At 44.8% G+C, this 18,535-nt stretch overlaps 1 protein-coding gene across 1 annotated transcript in view; it reads right to left on the reverse strand.

Annotated features, from left to right (window-relative positions):
- Nucleotides 1–6,596: 6,596 nt before the first annotated feature.
- LOC121876429 (galactoside alpha-(1,2)-fucosyltransferase 1-like) overlaps nt 6,597–18,535 on the reverse strand; it is a 50,867-nt gene continuing 38,928 nt past the window's right edge. Inside the window, exons 2-4 of the mRNA XM_042381509.1 lie at nt 12,362–12,837; nt 11,873–11,958; nt 6,597–7,463 (exon numbers count right to left, since the gene is read on the reverse strand). Of these exons, the coding sequence (XP_042237443.1) occupies nt 7,270–7,463; nt 11,873–11,958; nt 12,362–12,837 (756 nt within the window). The 3' untranslated portion in view covers nt 6,597–7,269. The remainder of the gene's footprint in view (nt 7,464–11,872; nt 11,959–12,361; nt 12,838–18,535) is intronic.

Consider the following 18,535-nt stretch of genomic DNA (forward strand, 5'->3'; position numbering starts at 1 on the left):
CTCGACCGAACCGTGGAGCCATTCGCCAGCCAGCCTTCGCCGTGAGCGGACCCCTCTTCAGACCCCTCACCGTCAAGCAGCCAGCCTTCTTTCTATTATTCACACTCTACTCCACGCTCCCGAACCTACAAGACCTCTCAACAAGCTCTACTGCTGGACCCGGAGCTGTGAAGACCGCCTTCTCTCTGCTGCCATTGTTGGTCAACTTTCCTGACCGTACCATCCACCACTGATATCGTCGACAACATCTCACGAGCGTTTTCGGTTTATCGAGCATTAGTTTGCCCTCCCCACTGGTGGTGTGAGTGACCCACACTTCAGCTGGAGAGCAGCTACAGTATAGCGTGATATTCTCAACGTGGTTTGAGCTCTTTTCCTTCTACTACCATTTTTCCTTTTTTCGCTCTGGCCTAGGGACCTGCATCCTCAAAAGTGTATTGGTCCTGCGGTCCCCCCCTGTAACTGTTCACCTACCTCCCAGGAGATTGTGAACACGAAAGGGGGTTGGAGCAAGAACCCATCCCAGCCGAGTCTTTCCAGGAAAACCGTGATCGTGCGGGTCCACCTGTAAAGAGGGTAGCAATCCTCATCCTTACCCAATAGGCACACTTAGCTCACGTCTATAAGTGAACAGTCACATACACTAGGAAGTAGGTTTCACTAAACAGGGCTCCGGGAGAGAAGCTCAGGAACCACTCTACGACCACTCGGCCATCAAGTGCCTGTGGGGAGTGTTGAAATTCCTCCGCTACTTACTCAACCGGAATAGGTAGGCTCTGAATAACAGAAAAACCTCCAAAGAAGAAGAAAACACCACTTAACCACCGGTTATGGAGTGCGTACGCCCTCCTAACCGCGACCCCCGCCTGAACCGCCAACCCGACGACCCAAACTACGACAGGCTCCACACAGAGAAAGCGGACCAGCTGCTGGCCTTCCACGAAGCCCTGAAAAGCAAGAACAACATCATCCACACCCCTGCCACCGCCCCCAACAACTCCACCACCACTGAGGACGACAACTGGACGAAGGTTGAAAACAAAAAACGCCGACGTGCTTTTTCTGGAAACGAAATCCGTCAAGCACCCCAAAAGGCACCCATCACCACCACCAGCTCACCCCCAACGACACTGCCAAAATTCCGGATCTCGAAAACGGACACGAAAACGACATATGCATCCATCACAGAGATGGAGAACTAAATCCACTGGCCAAGTTCTCAGTGTGGCCCAACCTAAAGGAGGAGATGATTATTCACCCCAAAGACAAGGACTCCGCTACCACCTTCAACACTTACCTGAAAAACACCACCACCGTTGCATCAACCAAGCTGGACCCCGCCCAGAAACTGATGAAGTCGTTAGTCCTCCGGTACCCAAAGGAGCTACCCTTCGAACCCCTGGAGAACCACCCGAAGATCCTAAAAGCCGAGAGATGCTCTCCCCCTACCGACAAGACGGCCACCACAAAACAAGTGCTCATAATGCACTACGGTCCACCCCCCAGAACCATAGACCTCAAAGCCTGGGAGATCTACGAAGTGAGGCCCTTCGTTCCAGAGCCCCTGCGGTGCTTCAGATGCCAGAAATACGGGCACCATCAGACGAGGTGCACGTACAAGGAAATATGCGCCGTCTGCGCGCAGAAGCATGGCACACACTCCTGCCTCACCAAGTTGAAGAATGGGGAAAAAATTGCCCCCAAGTGTGCCAACTGCGGGGGTAAACACCACGCCTGGAACCCTGGATGCTCCAAGAGGACAAAGAGGGTCCAGGCAAACCGACCAGCAGCAAGACCGGCCCCCACCGCTTGCACACCAGCCCCACCAAGTACCTTCGTGTGGGGAACCCAAAGGCCAAAACAACAAAGCCGGTCAACACCCAAAGTGAAGCCCAGTTTCCTGGCCTCACTACGGCCACACCTCAGCCCCCCAAGCAGCAGACAACGACAACTACAAAAAAGACAAAACAAGCACACACCAAAGCAATAGAAGGAATGATACACGTATCAGACCTAGCCAAGGTACTGACAACCTTCTCGGAGGGCCTAGCCGGACTACTGGGCCACAAGATCCAGCTTACACAGCTCCAATTACTCATGGGGAGCGTCCTCGGACAAGTCGCCACAGCTCCAGCCAGCTCAGTGGAGGATGCCATGCCGGCCACCACTCGAGTGACAGCCGAGGTACACTCTGTGGGAGACCCAGGTGATATTCGTAATACATCCTAGAGTCTTTCGGAAAACCGTGATCATGATGGTCCACCTGGAAAGAGGGTAGCAATCTTATCCTTCCCCAATAGGCACGCTTAGCTCACGTCTATAAGTGAGCAGTCACATACACTAGGAAGTAGGTTTGCCAACAGGGGCTCCGGAAGAAACTCAGGAACCACTCTATGACCACCCGGCCATCATTGCCAGAGTGCTGAAATTCCTCTGCCTTACTCAACCGGAATAAGTAGGCTCTAAAAAGAAAAAAACCTTAACCACGGGTTATGGGTGCATCGCCCTCTAACCGCGACCCCCCCAACCGCCAACCTGACGACCCGACCGACAGGCTCCGCACAGAAAGCGGACCAGTTACACGCCTTCAACGAAGCCCTGGAAGCAAGAACACTGCCACCGCCTCCAACAACTCCACCACCACTGTTACCGCCACTGAGGACGACAACTGGACGAAGGTTGAAAACAAAACGCCGACGTGCTTTTTCGAAATGAATGCCGTCAAGCAGCCCAAAGGCACCCAGCACTACAAGCTCCCCCAAAGACACTGCCAAATTCCGGATCTCGAAACGGATACGAAAACGACATATGCAGCCAAACCTGAACCAAACCACCCGAAGATCCTAAAAGCCGAGAGATGCTCTCCCCCGTCCGACAAGACGGCCACCACAAAACAAGTGCTCATAACGCACTACGGTTCACCCCCCAGCACCATTGACCTCAAAACCTGGGGGATCTACGAAGTGAGGCCCTTCGTCCCGGAGCCCCTGCGGTGCTTCAGATGCCAGAAATATGGGCACCATCAGACGAGGTGCACGTACAAGGAAATCTGCGCAGTCTGCCCGCAGAAGCACAACACACACTCCTGCCTCACCAAGTTGAAAAATGGAGAAAAAATTGCCCCCAAGTGTGCCAACTGCGGGGGCAAACACCACGCCTGAAACCCTGGATGCTCCGAGAGGACAAAGAGGGTCCAAGCAAACCGACCAGCAGCAAGACCGGCCCCACCACCTTCACACCAGCCCCACCAAGTACCTTCGTGTGGGGAACCCAAAGGCCAAAACAACAAAGCCAACCTCCACAGCCGGTCAACACCCAAAGTACAGCCCAGTTTCCTGGCCTCACTACGGCCACACCTCAGCCACCCAAGCAGCAGACAACCACAACCACGAAAAAGACAAAAGAAGCACACATCAAGGCACCAGAAGGAATGATACACGTATCAGACCTAGCCAAGGTACTGATAACCTTCGCGGAGGGCCTAGCCGGACTACTGGGCCACAAGATCCAACCCACACAGCTCCAAATACTCATGGGGAGCGTCCTCGGGCAAGTCGCCACAGCTCCAGCCACCTCAGTGGAGGACGCCACGCCGGTCCCCACACGAGTGACAGCCGAAGTACACTCTACACCGAAAAAGGCCACCAGAGAACCAAAGATACCGACAGCTCCCAGAAAGAAATTGGACGTTTCAACTCCCCTGAACCGAACCACGGCCCAGAAGGCAAAAACCACAGAACAAGAAGATATGAACCTGATCCAGTCGGAATCGGACCTGAACATTTCCATCGAGGACCACCAGAAGTCCCCGATGAAACAGTGGAAAACATCAGCACCCTGAACATCCTTACATGGAATGCTCAGGGCATCAAAAACAAGAAACACCTCCTGCAAGAAGCAGCAGCCAAGGACAAGCTTGACATTATACTGCTACAAGAAACACTTCTACAAGAACACCACTGTTTCAAATTCAGTGGTTACAAGACATACAGGAGGCATTTCACGCAGGCGTCAACAAGAGGATGTATGATCTTGGTCAAGTCAAGCATAACCTCCTCCGAGGTCATGCAGCAATTTCCATGTGGGGAAAACATCGAGACACAGGCCGTCAAAGTAACCCTCCAAGAACGGGAATTAACTGTTCACAACATCTACAAGAACCCAAGGGGCTCACTGGAGGTGACTCAATGATTCGCTTCAGCCGCTGACAACGCCACACTCATAGGAGGGGATTTCAACGCACATCATCCCTTCCTTACCTCGGTAAGCCCCACAAATGAAGACTTCCTACACCTATACACCACCTTTCAAGACACACCCGAGATCTGCCTCCTGAACACCGGAGAGCCCACCCACAGGTGGGGTAATTGGATTTGGCTTTCCAAATTTTGACACACAGAGCAGGTCCTACAAAATGCTGCCAAAGCTTTTTTCAAACTAAGCCAATAAACGTGCATTAGCAACCTGCTTGTGGATTTCATCACACCTATATGTCCTGCCAAATATGAATCATGGGATAAAGATATTATATCCTGCTAGATCATTACCCAATAACATATCCACTCGTCAACCGGTAATTCATCGTCACCACAACCTTAACTTTACCAATGACAAGGTCGATCTCGAGGTTCAATTCATGTATGGGCATGATCAATTTAGAGCCTAACACTTTCACTTTCACCTCATCACCTGAACGAGACTCCACTGTCCGCTCCAGTGATTTCTTGAGGGCTACACTCTGATTTGCCCAAGTGTTTCTTAATACTTTAATTTTTCTCTTGGAACCTCCTTCTACGGAGATTTTCCCTTCAGGTATAAATGCCTCAAAGTCTCTAGCAGGCTTCTTAACCTCACAGTGTCTGGTACCTGTCACATCATTGTGAAAACTCCTAGGTTTTTCCCAAGACACGGTTAACCCTGCTGACTTTTGAGCAGTTCTACCCTGAGATTTCAAATGACCAACTTCCCCACACCTATAGCATTTCATTGGTGGTCTTCCTTGCTGACCTACATTAATATTTCCATGGTGTGACTTATAAAAATTACCCTTGTGACTGGCCTTTTAGGATTCCCAGTCATATTTTTGCCTGACCACTGACTGCCTTGTTCCTTAAAGTTACCTGACCCTTGATTGTGCCGTTTAGAACATGGCGACATAGGGTTCTGTTTACCCTTCCTATGATACCGGGTCCTAAACTGTCTATCTCCATCTTGTTTGTGCGAGATATCCTCTCTGTACATTTTATACGCCACTACTAGCTGCTCCGCTAACTATGACACCCCCATCAAGTCCTTAATCTGTCCCTTATTTATTTCATATTTCACATCAGGGTGTATCAAATTTTTAAACTGCTGTAACATAATCAGATGTCTCAAATCCTTCAAAGTTTTCACCCCCTCTGTTTTGCACCACCTATCAAATTTCATTCTATATTCCCTACATTACTCCAAGTAAGTCTGATTTTGCAATTTCTTGACATCCCTGAACCTTGTCCTATACACTTCTGGAACCATCTGAACTGTGTTTAACACAGCCTCTTTCACAGCCTCATAATCAACAGACTCTGTCATATCTAAACACGCATAAGGCTCCCTTGCTTTTCCTATGAACCGCGTCTGAACCAGAAGAGCCCAATCATTTTCATTCCAATTCTTTAATTTTGTTATTTTCTCAAATTGAATAAAGAAATCTTCTGCTTCCCCTTCAACAAACTCTGGTAACTGGCTAACTCTATGATCTTTTTTCTGTTGACAAGTCTTACACCCATCTTTGCCTCTACTTCTAATTCTTTTAATCTTATCTCTTTTTTCTGCTTTGATTCTCTCCCTCTCTGCCACTGCTTGGATTCTCTTTTACTCAAATTCTAACCTTAACCTTTCCAATGCCAACGTTTCACTCATTTGCATCCTACCATCATGGTTAGCCAAGCCCTCAGTTTCTTCCTCAATCTCTTTTAACACTCCCAAAGAGACTAATTCTCCCACTAACACTATCTGCATGTCACACTTATTACTTGACCTTAAAGAAACCTAATATGAAGATGCTAATTCATATAATTCCTTCTTAGTACATTGCTAGAGATGGTGTACAACCTGGGTTTCAGAGAAATTCTTTACATTTACACTTTCTGCCATTTTGCTGTTTAGTACAAAAATAACCTTATCACACAATATTACTGGTTAACAAACCTTTTAATACTCTGTACATAAAAAACTGTCACCCTTCACTTACTTGCAGTGTTACTTTTAGTCCGCAGTACAGTACAGTATACCTTACTGGAGATTACAATGGTAAAAACTCACTCTTGGATGTGTCACAATTTCAACAACTCCCGGACACAGGTTCCCATATGTCACGGCCACCACTGAATAACCTTCCTCTTTCACCATTGCTCATCTCCTAGGCCCATTAATCAAACTCACGTTCTGAAATAACGACGGTAGTTAACATACCAGGATATGTAGATACCCTTTGTTACCTCTGGCTGATAGTTGAAGGTGACATTTAATACAAACACACTGTGAGAAAACATCCAAGGAAAACTATTCTTTATACTGTGAAAATTGGGTTAGGAATGATAAATAAAAATTTATAACAATTAACAACTATTATACTCACAATAAAGCAAAGCGTACAGACATTGACACGGCATGGCCTTATGGCTCAACTGATTTAGTAACTTATCAATCTTAATCTCACAATAAGGCTCTTCCTCCATTCACAGAAGTATCACTTAGTATTCACCCTAAATGCTGGTGAGTAAATTAATAGTAAAATGCAGGATATACAATGGATGAAATAAGATTACAATCACTTCCCTGATCTAACATCTACACCATGTATTCACCTGTGGAGGAGAGAGCGTCTCATTGTAAACAATCACTACATCATTTACAATCAGAATATTTACTCCAAACTTCTTTATATAAGTATTGTATAAGCTTACGATATTATTTGATTACAAAATATTAAATATTACATTGAACCAATATAATTCACATTAAATACACAAAATAAACTAATTTAAAAGGAAATACATCTTTTTACATCTGCCATAGAAAACCGAACCGCTCTAACAATGGTGACTGATAAAAAAGAACATCCGGTACACATCTTAGTATATTAACAGTATGTCAATACATAGCCATATGTAACGATTTATGAGATATATTAGCAAAAGGTACAGTCAATGATATCACAAGAACCAACAAAGAAGAACTAATCAATCAATTTCCTCGAATCAGACCATAGCTGCCAGAACATGGACGCTAATCTCTGGGAATCGGTTGGAGCTGGAAGATCTTAGAATCCGTGCAGCTGAAGAAAGGCCACTTGTTCTCATTATATGGGTAGACGATGATGCCACGCCCGAGAAAGGAGCTGACGAAGCTAAAGGTGCCATAGGTTATGATGTGGTGGTCACCGAGGGACAACAGTGTCAAGTCCACCTCCATGGAGGAACCTGGAAGTTGAAAATATGAAGATGAACCCTCAAGTAGACACGCTAATGACATGACAACCTATGAGATGAAATTATTCTTCTCTCCAGGAGGTCTCCGGGTAGCAAGTGTCAGTCTAATAGAAGGTCTTAGGGTAAGAAGGTCACATGACTTACGGGTACAATCAGGAAGCATTCAAGCCCATGGCCTCCCAATGGTCAGCAAAGGAGACGAAGAAGGTACTGTTTAGCTAGTCGTCTGGATACTACCAGTCCAAAAGCAAGTGTTGAAGCTTCAATCAATTAGATGCAACCACCACCACCACTACCACCACCAAGACATTTTTACGTGGCCTCCAGCCTCCTCCAATAGCCACACCTTTGCCGCCATTTTATTACCTTAAAATTAAATATCTTAATACAAGAGTAGCTACCTTAGCTGTGTTGAATTAGTTAAGCCGCAGATCTATGCGGCATTCGGTGACTGTTACCTCATAGTCAATATCTGTGACCGTTGTCGGCTTTGGGGCCAAAGATCTTGTTCCCCTGAGGTAAAGCAATGCAGACTTAGGTAGAGAGAAGGACAGTCGACATCTCAACCCAGCTGCAACGTAACTTCTAGGCTGCTGCTTCTATTCGGATAACACCCCGGCCAGTCTTGCAAAGATCATCTTGCACTTGGTTCCATCTCATCCGAGGTTGTGAACACCATAGGAGTGAAGCTGCCTTGATCAACATTCTGAATTCTCTCCCCTACGCCATGTTCTTGTCATTCTTGTTCCTCTGTGTGCAGCATCGAGACCTAGGTTATGGTGACTTGCAGCCTTTGGGTCGATATTCCTGATGTCAAAGAAGGCTCGCTGTCCCTGCGTCAAAGAATCTTCGAGCACTGATGTCCACACGTGGTTCGTTGGATGGAGATTCTCACTGTCTAATGGAAAGAAGGGCGGTTCCACCGTGACATCATGGCAGATTTCCTTCAGCATATTTGCTGTGAGATCCCTTACTTCGTCATACCTCATGCATAGGAAGCCCCCTTTCTTGCACACCATGGCGTGGTTGATATCATGGGATGAGCAACACACGCATTGGGAGGACAAACCTTCTACTGGCCAACCATACCTTAGGCTTAAAGCAATTGCATCTGTAAATTCTTGTTTATTAAGACTGAAGCCAGTTTGAGCACCCACTTCCTGTGCTATAGCTACTTTTTTCAAGTTCTCTGACAATCGCAGTATCAGTTGTTGAAATTTATCACTTTGGGTGTGGTACCGTTCTGTCGTAATGGACCATCAAATATTGTTTAATTCGTTGATATCCACCTGAATTGCTGTATTCTGAGCTATTATGTCCTCAGTGAGGGCTGCCGTGAGTTTGACAGAGTTTTGATGTTCGGTGGCCGTAAGCTCTGCTGGATTAGTCAATCCCATTCCTCCTAGTCTCAGTGGTAGCCCAAGGAGTGACCTTTCTGTTGTGGTTAAATAAGGCTTTTCACTGGTGTCGGGATAAAAGCGACCTTGGTGGCTTCTTCCAGAGGGTAGAGGAGGGGTCCGATATCGGGGATAGTGTGCATCAGGTAATTCCGGCGATGCTTGACTCCATGGGTGAATGTCACAAACGCTGCATGTGGCTCATTTTTAGCAATCTCGAAAGAGCTTGGATTTCTTTCACCCACTTATTTACATTTCCAGTTACGTACTCGGTCTTGAAATCGTTTGTGACGATTAACGCACCTAGATGTCTTTGGCCGTCCTTTGTTATTCTGACCTCACTTCCACCGAACACCTCTACAGCCCTGTCATGGTATTCTGGCTTAGCAATGAGGAAGGACTTTCTGGCATTTGGGTGGTACCCTATTTGTGGACCACGTGATGCTACCTGGTCCCACCACTTTTTGATGTCTTCCACTTTTCTTGCTCCTGTAAGGTCATTAGCATATGCCATTTGCTTGACCTTAGTTGTTTCATAGTTTACTGTGTGTTGAAGCACGGATAAATCTATTGCGTAATTGCCTCAGTTGACTGTATGGTGGTATCTCCTCCTTGGTCCTTAAAGCTTGTAATATAGAGGTCTGTCCAGTAACGACGTTAGTAAGCTAGTGACTAGCAACGACGTTAGTAAGCAAGTAGACAAGCTTAAGCCTAATAAGTCGCCAGGCCCCGATGAGATATTTGCCAGCATATTAAATGAATGTAAGGAAGAGCTTATTATGCCCTAAGCAATTTGTTTAACCTGTCCTTAAGAAAATGTGCAGTACCAGAATCCTGGAGGATAGCGAATGTAATACCGATTTTCAAGAAGGGAGATAGAACACTATCCTCTATCTACCGTCCAATCAGCTTGACATCAATTGCAAGCAAATTTTTGGAAGCAATAATTTCAAACTCTATTCGAAATCACCTGGAGAAGCACAAGTTGATCAATGATTCCCAACATGGCTTAACAAGCGGGCGTTCATGTCTTTTCCGCTGTTTTCGAATCAGTGGACGAGGGGCACGACTATGATGTGGTATATCTTAACTTTAGTAAAGCCTTCGACAGAGTACCACACGAAAGACTAATAAGAAAAGTGGAGGCTTATGGCATTGGAGGAGGTATTCTAAAATGGATTAGGGCGTGGTTACAGGACAGGAAACAGCAAGTGAGCATTAACGGCACTAAATCAGATTTGAGTAACGTTAATAGTGGAGACCCCAAGGCTCAGTACTTGGACCATTATTATTTATTATATACATAAACGACATAGATATCGGCGTAGACAGCAACATAAGTAAATTTGCTGATGACACTAAAATAGGGCGTGTAATTAGATCTGACGAGGACTCCGCAAAACTACAGGAAGATCTAAAAACAAATTTCGAATGGTCTGAAAAATGGCAGATGAAATTCAATGTGGACAAAGGTAAAGAACTTAGTCTAAGAGATGAAACAGAGAAACCAGGTATCAGGTGAACAACGATGATATAAAGAAATCCAACTGCGAGAAAGATTTAGGAGTAATGATAAGTTGGAATCTTAAGGCAAGTAAACAATGCGTATTTGCTCGAAACAAGGCTAATAAAGTACTTGGGTTCATACAAAGGAGTGTTAGTTACAAGACTAGCGAGGTCATCCTACAACTATATCTTGCGCTTGTGAGACCTCACTTGGATTATGCAGTTCAGTTTTGGTCATCGTATTACAGAATGGATATAGAATCCTTAGAAATAATTCAGAGGAGAATGACAAGACTAATCCCGGGCATTAGGAACCTTGAGTACAGAGACAGATTAAAGCATCTTAATTTGCACTCCCTCTTGAGACGTAGAGTGAGGGGCGATACGATAGAGGTGAATAAATTGAAGTCAGGGCTAAACAAAGGGGACATATCAAAGGTACTCAAACTATCCAACCAGGAGCGAATCGTAACAATGGCCTTAAGTTAGACAAGTTTAGATTTAGGCGTGAGATAGGTGAACATTGGTTTGGAAATAGAGTAGTGGATGAATGGAACAAGCTACCAAACATCATCCTTAACTCAAATACGCTGGATATCTTTAAACAAAGGTTGGATGGATGTATGCGCGATAGGGGTTGGGTGTAAACGGGACTGCCCAGTGTGGACCAATAGGCCCGCTGCAGTTTCCTCCATTCTTATGTTTTTATGTTCTGTCAGGTTCCTGTAGGTGTTTTAACATATATTGCAAAGCTCACTTGATCTTGATGTTGTGCAATGTAGCCTTGCGGTTGATTATGTTAAATGCATTGGAGCGTCACACAGGAGTACTGCCTCACAATTACGCTGTTCAAATATCTTTCTCACGGCGTGAATAGCAGCTTCACCCCCAGTCTGGTGGCCAGCATATACTTGCAGGTTCCCTGCAACTGCCCTAACATCATCAGTAACCATCTCCATTATACATTTTCCAATGATTCGCCTCAAGACTTCCTCCACCCTTAAGGGCCAGAGATCACTTGCAGTGTCGCCTAACTTGTTACTCCTAATACCACCATTTCTACTCTTTTTTTTTTAAACATGGCCCTCAATCTCCCCTTATAGCCACACTTTCGTCACCATTTTATTACCTTTATATTAAATACAAAAGTATCTACCCTAGCTGCGTTAGTTAGGCCAAAAATCTATGCTGGATTCGGTGACTATTGCCTCATAGTCAATATGTGCGACTGTTGGTGGCTTTGGCGCCGAAGATCTCGTTTCCCTGAGGCAAAGTAATGCAGACCTAAGCAGAGAGAAGGACATTCAACATTTCAACCAAGGTGCATCGTAGCTTCTAGGCTGCTGTTTCTGTTCAGATAACACCTCGGTCAGTCTTTCGTTGAAGCATCTTGCACGTGGTCCCATCCAGCCAGAGGTTGTGAATCTGCCTGTTCTTGTCATTGTCGTTCCACCACCACCACCACCACCACCACTACACTACCTCTCTATTACTCACCAACAAAAGCAACATCTTTGTCTATAAGGTTTTCCTTACACCACTTGGGGTCGTCACTGGTCACCAGGAAGACTGGGTAAGGCACTCTGTGGGACAACGTAAGATAACGGTGTTTACTGTACATAGCCTGTCTGGCCTCACCAGGAAGATTTTATACACACTATAAAATTACTGATGGTTTACGTCTCTTATACACTACGTGTCTTATGTTTATCTTTGACTATTTTACTTGTTTTAGAGACAGTAACGTGTTTTTGTCCTTGTCTTCCTCCTTATTGTGTTAGAAAGTGAGTAAGTAGACAGATAGATAATACAGATGGCTAACGTGATGAGGTGTTGTTCATATACAAGTGAGAACTTAGGAGGTGAAGCCTAAGGTAAATATCTTTTGTATTTTGTTTGTGTTTTGTTGTTTGTGAGATTAATTATGTCACGCAAAGGTTTACACACATATTGTTATTTAAACTAGAATTAAATAATTTCACTTACTTTTTCCTGAAGAAATCAAACGCTCGTTGAAAATAGAGTTTGTCCAGTGGAGTGAGCTGGTACCTCGATTTTATATGTTCAATGTAATCTGTTCTACGGACGTGAACGGTGACTTTGGTGATGTTTTTGTTGGTATAAATACCAAGCGCTTTAATTCCCTCAGCAATCTTTTGTCTGGCCTTGTCAGTTAACTCCTTCTTGAAGACCAACTCTTGACGAAATTGATCTCTTAATGGGAACAGGATGTCGGGTGGACAGGGGTAATCAGACACATAAACAGATTCGTTGAGGGGGTAGTGAGTTGGTTGTGCATCAGGCAGCACTAATTCATGGCTCTCGGCAACAAGCTTTCGGTAGAGGACACTGAAGTTTAACTGTTTTGTGTATCTTGGGAAACACTTGGGATTTTCACCCGGCAGATCCAGCTTAATGAAGAGATGCTCCAGGGGTTTCTGCATGGAACTAAGCATCGAGACCTGTGGGGAGGAGATAGAGGGTATACCTGTTGTTATCTGTTGTACAAAATTTAACTCGTACTGGTTCACTGATGCTGGTCAGTCGGTGGCTCATACCAAGGTCCATACAAGAGCATGATCTAAAGAAAAACAATGCGTTTCAGTTTTAGTTACAGGTATGTATTTAAATAAGTGCAACTTAAGATAAGTTAATTATAACTATATGTGTAGTTAACTAAAGGAGCTCCTTTACTCCCTTTTGTGCTCATAATGTTAATAATGTAGACATGGGATGATAGGAGTCATGACCTCACATGACAATGTTCCCGCCACTGACGCCAGATTAAAGGGGAGAGAGTAGTTAGGGTAGGTGATCACAGGTGCCGCCTCCCCCTGTAGGTATGAGGTGAAGTGACAGATGTTATGACTTCACATGGCAAGTATTACCTTCACTGATACCATTTAGACAAGTCACCTGTGAGTTGATATCTATATATATATATATATATATATATATATATATATATATATATATATATATATATATATATATATATATATATATATATATATATATATATATATATATAACAAAGAAGTCTGTCTGTTTGTTTGTATATTTGTTTGTGTGTGTGCACGAGAATCTCGGAACCTACTTTACTGATCTGTAGTGATGATGGATGGTGTTATATGTAGTGATGATGGATGGTGTTATATGTAGTGATGATGGATGGTGTTATATGTAGTGATGATGGATGGTGTTATATGTAGTGATGATGGATGGTGTTATATGTAGTGATGATGGATGGTGTTATATGTAGTGATGATGGATGGTGTTATATGTAGTAATGATGGATGGTGTTATATGTAGTAATGATGGATGGTGTTATATGTAGTGATGACAAATAGACAGATCATTGTTCCGGACAGACAGTACAGCAGTCCTTCAGTACATACGAAACACCGAAAGACGCTTCCATTCCTTCGTGACCAATCGAGTGGCAACGATACACGAGGACTCAAAGGTAAGACAATGGCGCCATGTGATGTCAGTACTGAACCCGGCCGACGACGCTAGTCGTGGATTACATGGAGCAGAGCTCAACGAGGAGGGCAGGTGGATTCGGGGACCTGCTTTCCTCTTGTTGGAAGAAGACAGTTGGCCAAAGAGTCCATTGAGGATTCCAGACCTCACAGACGGAGACCGAGAGGTGAAGAAGGAAACCACGGTGCTGACGACGAACGTTGACCAGGGGGAGGGTACCGTCGATAAGCTATGGGCCAGGTACTCATCGTGGCATCGACTTCTCAAGAGCGTAGCGTGGATTAGAAGGTTTATAGAATGGCGGCTTGGAAAGCGAAAGAACAAACATCACCGAGAAAATCGCCTCCAGGTCAGCGAATTGGAAGAGGCGAAATTAGCCGTCTTAAGATTGATGCAAAGGAAAGGATTCCCTCGAGAACTAGGAATGTTACAACATAGACAACCCATGAGAGATAGCGACATAAGGCGGCTGGAACTTCATCCAGACACGGACGGTCTGATCAGAGTAGGTGGCCGACTGAAACACGCCGCTCTCCACCCAGACCAGGAGAATCCCATACTATTGTTAAGGGACAACAGGATCACGGGGTTCATCGTGAGAGAGGTACACTCAACTAGAGCTGGACACTCAGGACGAGAACACACACTTGCCATAATACGTGAGACGTACTGGATACCTAAGTGCCGCAAATTACTCGACCGCACAATATGGACGTGTGTGACTTGCCGAAGAAGCAACTGGAGGCCCACCCATCAACGCCTAGCCTACCTGCCAGAAGATCGAGTGCGTCCAGGAGGCCAGCCGTTCACCTACACTGGAACTGATTGCTTCGGCCCTTTTTTGGTTAAACAAGGACGAGCCCGGGCGAAGAGATGGGGATGCTTATTCACCTGCCTGACCACCAAAGCCATGCACCTAGAAGTCCTCACCTCACTAGACACCGACTCGTTTCTCAATGCCCTGACAAGATTCATGTGCTATAGGGGACCTCCCAAGTGTGTTCGGTCTGACAGGGGAGCCAACATGATTGGAGATAGCCGAGAGTTACGAGAGGCGGTGAACGGCTGGAACAACAGTGACAAGGTCGGGAATGCCCTTCTACAGAAACAGATAGAATGGCAGTTCAATTCTCCGACAGCCTCTCACATGGAAGGAGTGTGGGAGTGACAAATCCGCACTGTAAGGAAGGTCCTCCAGGGAGTGGTGGATACCCAGACACTAGACGATGAGCGCCTCAGCACTGTGTTCTGCGCCGTAGAAGAGATCATCAATGGAAGGCCCATCACCCCAGTATCTGACGACCCAAAGGAGCTAGAAGCACTAACGCCGTTTCACATACTACGGACAGAAGGGTACCGACGAAGATGGAAGCATGCCCAATTCATTGCGGACCAATTTTGGAAAAGGTGGGTAAAAGGATATCTCCCAACATTACGTCAGCCACAAAGGTTCTTCAAAACTCGCCGTAATCTCCACGCTGGGGATATCGTGATCATCTCTGGATAACCCCTCCCCAGGGGTCAGTGGATGCTAGGGAGAGTACTGGAGACACTACCGAGCAAAGATGGCCTGGTGTGAAGCGTTAAAGTGAAGACAAAGGACTCAGTGTTAATACGCCCAGTGACGAAACTCTGCCTGTTGGAAAGGGTCTGAGAGTGAATCTAACAATATGCCGTGATTTCGTGCGAAGCCCGACAGGAGGAGTGTTACCGCCACAGTAAGATACGTTGTTAGGGTGAGTGTTACCGCCACAATAAGATAAACTAGACGAGAGAGAGAGAGAGAGAGAGAGAGAGAGAGAGAGAGAGAGAGAGAGAGAAAGAGAGAGAGAGGGGGGGTGAGAGGAGAGACATAGTGTTGACAACGAATCTTGCTGAGGTGTTTAAATAGGCGACGGCCCAGGCAGCTGTAAATGCTCAAAGGGCAGTCTATCGCTCTCTCCGTTCGACTAACATATACCAAGAGGATATTACACCAGTTCTCGTTGGTCAAACCCTAGACCCTAAAACGTGAGTGTGATTGTGAACTATTAAATCCTCTAAAAACTTTAATAAGTATATTTATGCACTGTATTTCATCATATTATACGAATTGTCTCCTGATGTATGAACAGTTGTAACATGTAAGTAATATTTAAGATGTTAATAGGCTATGTACTGTATATTGACTGTATTGTTCATATTATGTGTCCTGATACAACAGCATTTATAATATGTGAATTGTTCTTTAACAGGTTTTGACCGAATTATATGGTAAGCCTCATCGTTGTGGGTCTCATTCTCCAATACAAGTCAATAACGCTCCTATGAGCGTTAACATTGAGTACAGAGACAGTTAAAGCAAATTAATTTGCACTACCTCCAGAGAAGCAGAGTGAGGGGAGATATAATCGAGATATATAAATGGAAGTCAGGGATAAACAAAGGGGACATTACAATGGTATTCAAACTACCCAACCAGGAGCGAACTCGTAACAATGGTTTTAAATTAGACAAATTTAGATTTAGGAGCGAAATAAGTAAACATTGGTTTAGAAATAGAGTAGTGGATGAGTGGAACAAGTTACCAAACATCATCATTAACTCGAATACTCTGGATAGCTTCAAACATACTGTAGGTTGGATGGATATATGAGCAATAAGGGTTGGGTGTAAGCAGGACTGCCCAGTATGGGCCAATAGGCTCGGTGCAGTTTCCTCCATTCTTATGCTCTTATGTTCCTATGTAATTGTTGCTGCTTCTGGCTGCCATGAGTATGTTTATAATTTGCTTACTTTTATCCTCTTCGCCACCGGTGATGCCGTTTTGAGGAATATCGTCTGCTAACTAGGAAAACATATGACAGTTGGTGACGTCATGAGGAGAGGCCGTCCACATTCTACGTCACAGAGACACCATGAGGAATATATTCCTCATTGTTCAAGAAATGCATATAAAATGTAAAGGACTTCATAATTTTTTCTTAGTAATATATATGACTTTTTTATCAACTCCTTTAGTATATATCAACAGATAATGTATAGTATAAATGGATTGTGGGTAATCATGACGTGAAAAATCAACATGGGACCCTCGATTGATGTGGAAACCACACTTTGTTCTCGTCCGTGGATATGGTAAGAGATCTCATCGAGAACTGCACCTCGGCGAGGCAAGATCTTTTCTGCTCCCAAGGTACTGCGTGAACTTGACGATGTTGACCTGTGACCAGGCAAAGGTCGCAAGACTGTACCCAGTCACAGGCCCTTCGCTCAATCAAGTAAACCCTTCGCGCAAGCAACTAAACCTCCTTGTCCTGAGGAAGTTTTTTTACGTCTTAGAAATCAGGGGGGGGGGGGAGTGACAAGGGTCGTCCGCAGACCAGTGAATGGTAGCCTTATGGTCACCTTCGCGGAATGGGGACAGGCCCAGCAATTAGCCAACAAAACAGAAATGAACGGGATTCAGATAAATGTGCGAGCTCACCCAGAGGACAACTTGGTGTTGGGAGTCATCTCCCACACCGAGATAGAACACCTTGAAGAAGAAGAACTGACTGAGCTGATTGGAGACCAGCTCACAATAGTACGGAAGCTGACCAGTGGAGTAGCACTGGTTAGCTACCCTACGAAGCTACCTAGCACAGTTTTGCTGGGATGGGAGAACATTCCAGTTAGACCGTATGAAAGAAGACCAACAAAATGTTACAAATAAGAACATAAGAACATAAGAATGGAGGAAACTGCAGCGGGCCTATTGGCCCATACTGGGCAGTCCCGTTTACACCCAACCCCTATTGCTCATATGAGCATCCAACCTATGTTTGAAGCAATTCAGCGTATTCGAGTTAATGATGATATTTGGTAACTTGTTCCATTCATCCACTACTCTGTTTCCAAACCAGTGTTTACCTATTTCACGCCTAAATCTAAATTTGTCTAATTTAAAACCATTGTTACGAGTTCGCTCCTGGTTGGATAATTTGAGTACCTTTGTAATGTCCCCTTTGTTTAGCCCTGCCTTCCACTTATACACCTCTATCAGGTCGCCCTCGCTCTACGTCTCTCGAGGGAGTGCAAATTAAGATGCTTTAACCTGTCTCTATACTCAAGGTTCCTAATGCCCGGGATTAGTTTGTCATTCTCCGCTGAATTCTTTCCAAGGATTCTATATCCATTCTGTAATACGGTGACCAGAACTGAACTGCGTAATCCAGGTGTGGTCTCACAAGAGCAAGATACAGTTTTAAGATGACCTCGCTAGTGTTGTAACTAACACTCCTTTGTATGAACCCAAGTACTTTGTTAGCCTTGTTACGAGCAAAAACACATTGTTTACTTGGCTTAAGGTTCCTACTTATCATTACTCCTAAATCTCTCTCGCAGTCGGATTTCTCTATGGCATCGTTGTTCATCTGGTATCTGGTTTCCCTGTTTACATCTCCCATACTGAGTACTTTACATTTGTCCACGTTGAATTTCATCTGCCATTTTTCAGACCATTCGAAAAATTTGTTTAGATCTTCCTGTAGTTTTGCTGAGTCCTCGTCAGATTTAATAACACGTCCTATTTTAGTGTCATCAGCAAATTTACTTATGTTGCTGTCTATGCCGATATCTATGTCGCTTATGTATATAATAAATAATAATGGTCCAAGTACTGAGCCTTGGGGAACTCCACTTGTGACGTTGCTC

This window comes from Homarus americanus, unplaced genomic scaffold (assembly GCF_018991925.1).
Source record: "Homarus americanus isolate GMGI-L3 unplaced genomic scaffold, GMGI_Hamer_2.0 scaffold10884, whole genome shotgun sequence".
NCBI lineage: Eukaryota > Metazoa > Arthropoda > Malacostraca > Decapoda > Nephropidae > Homarus > Homarus americanus.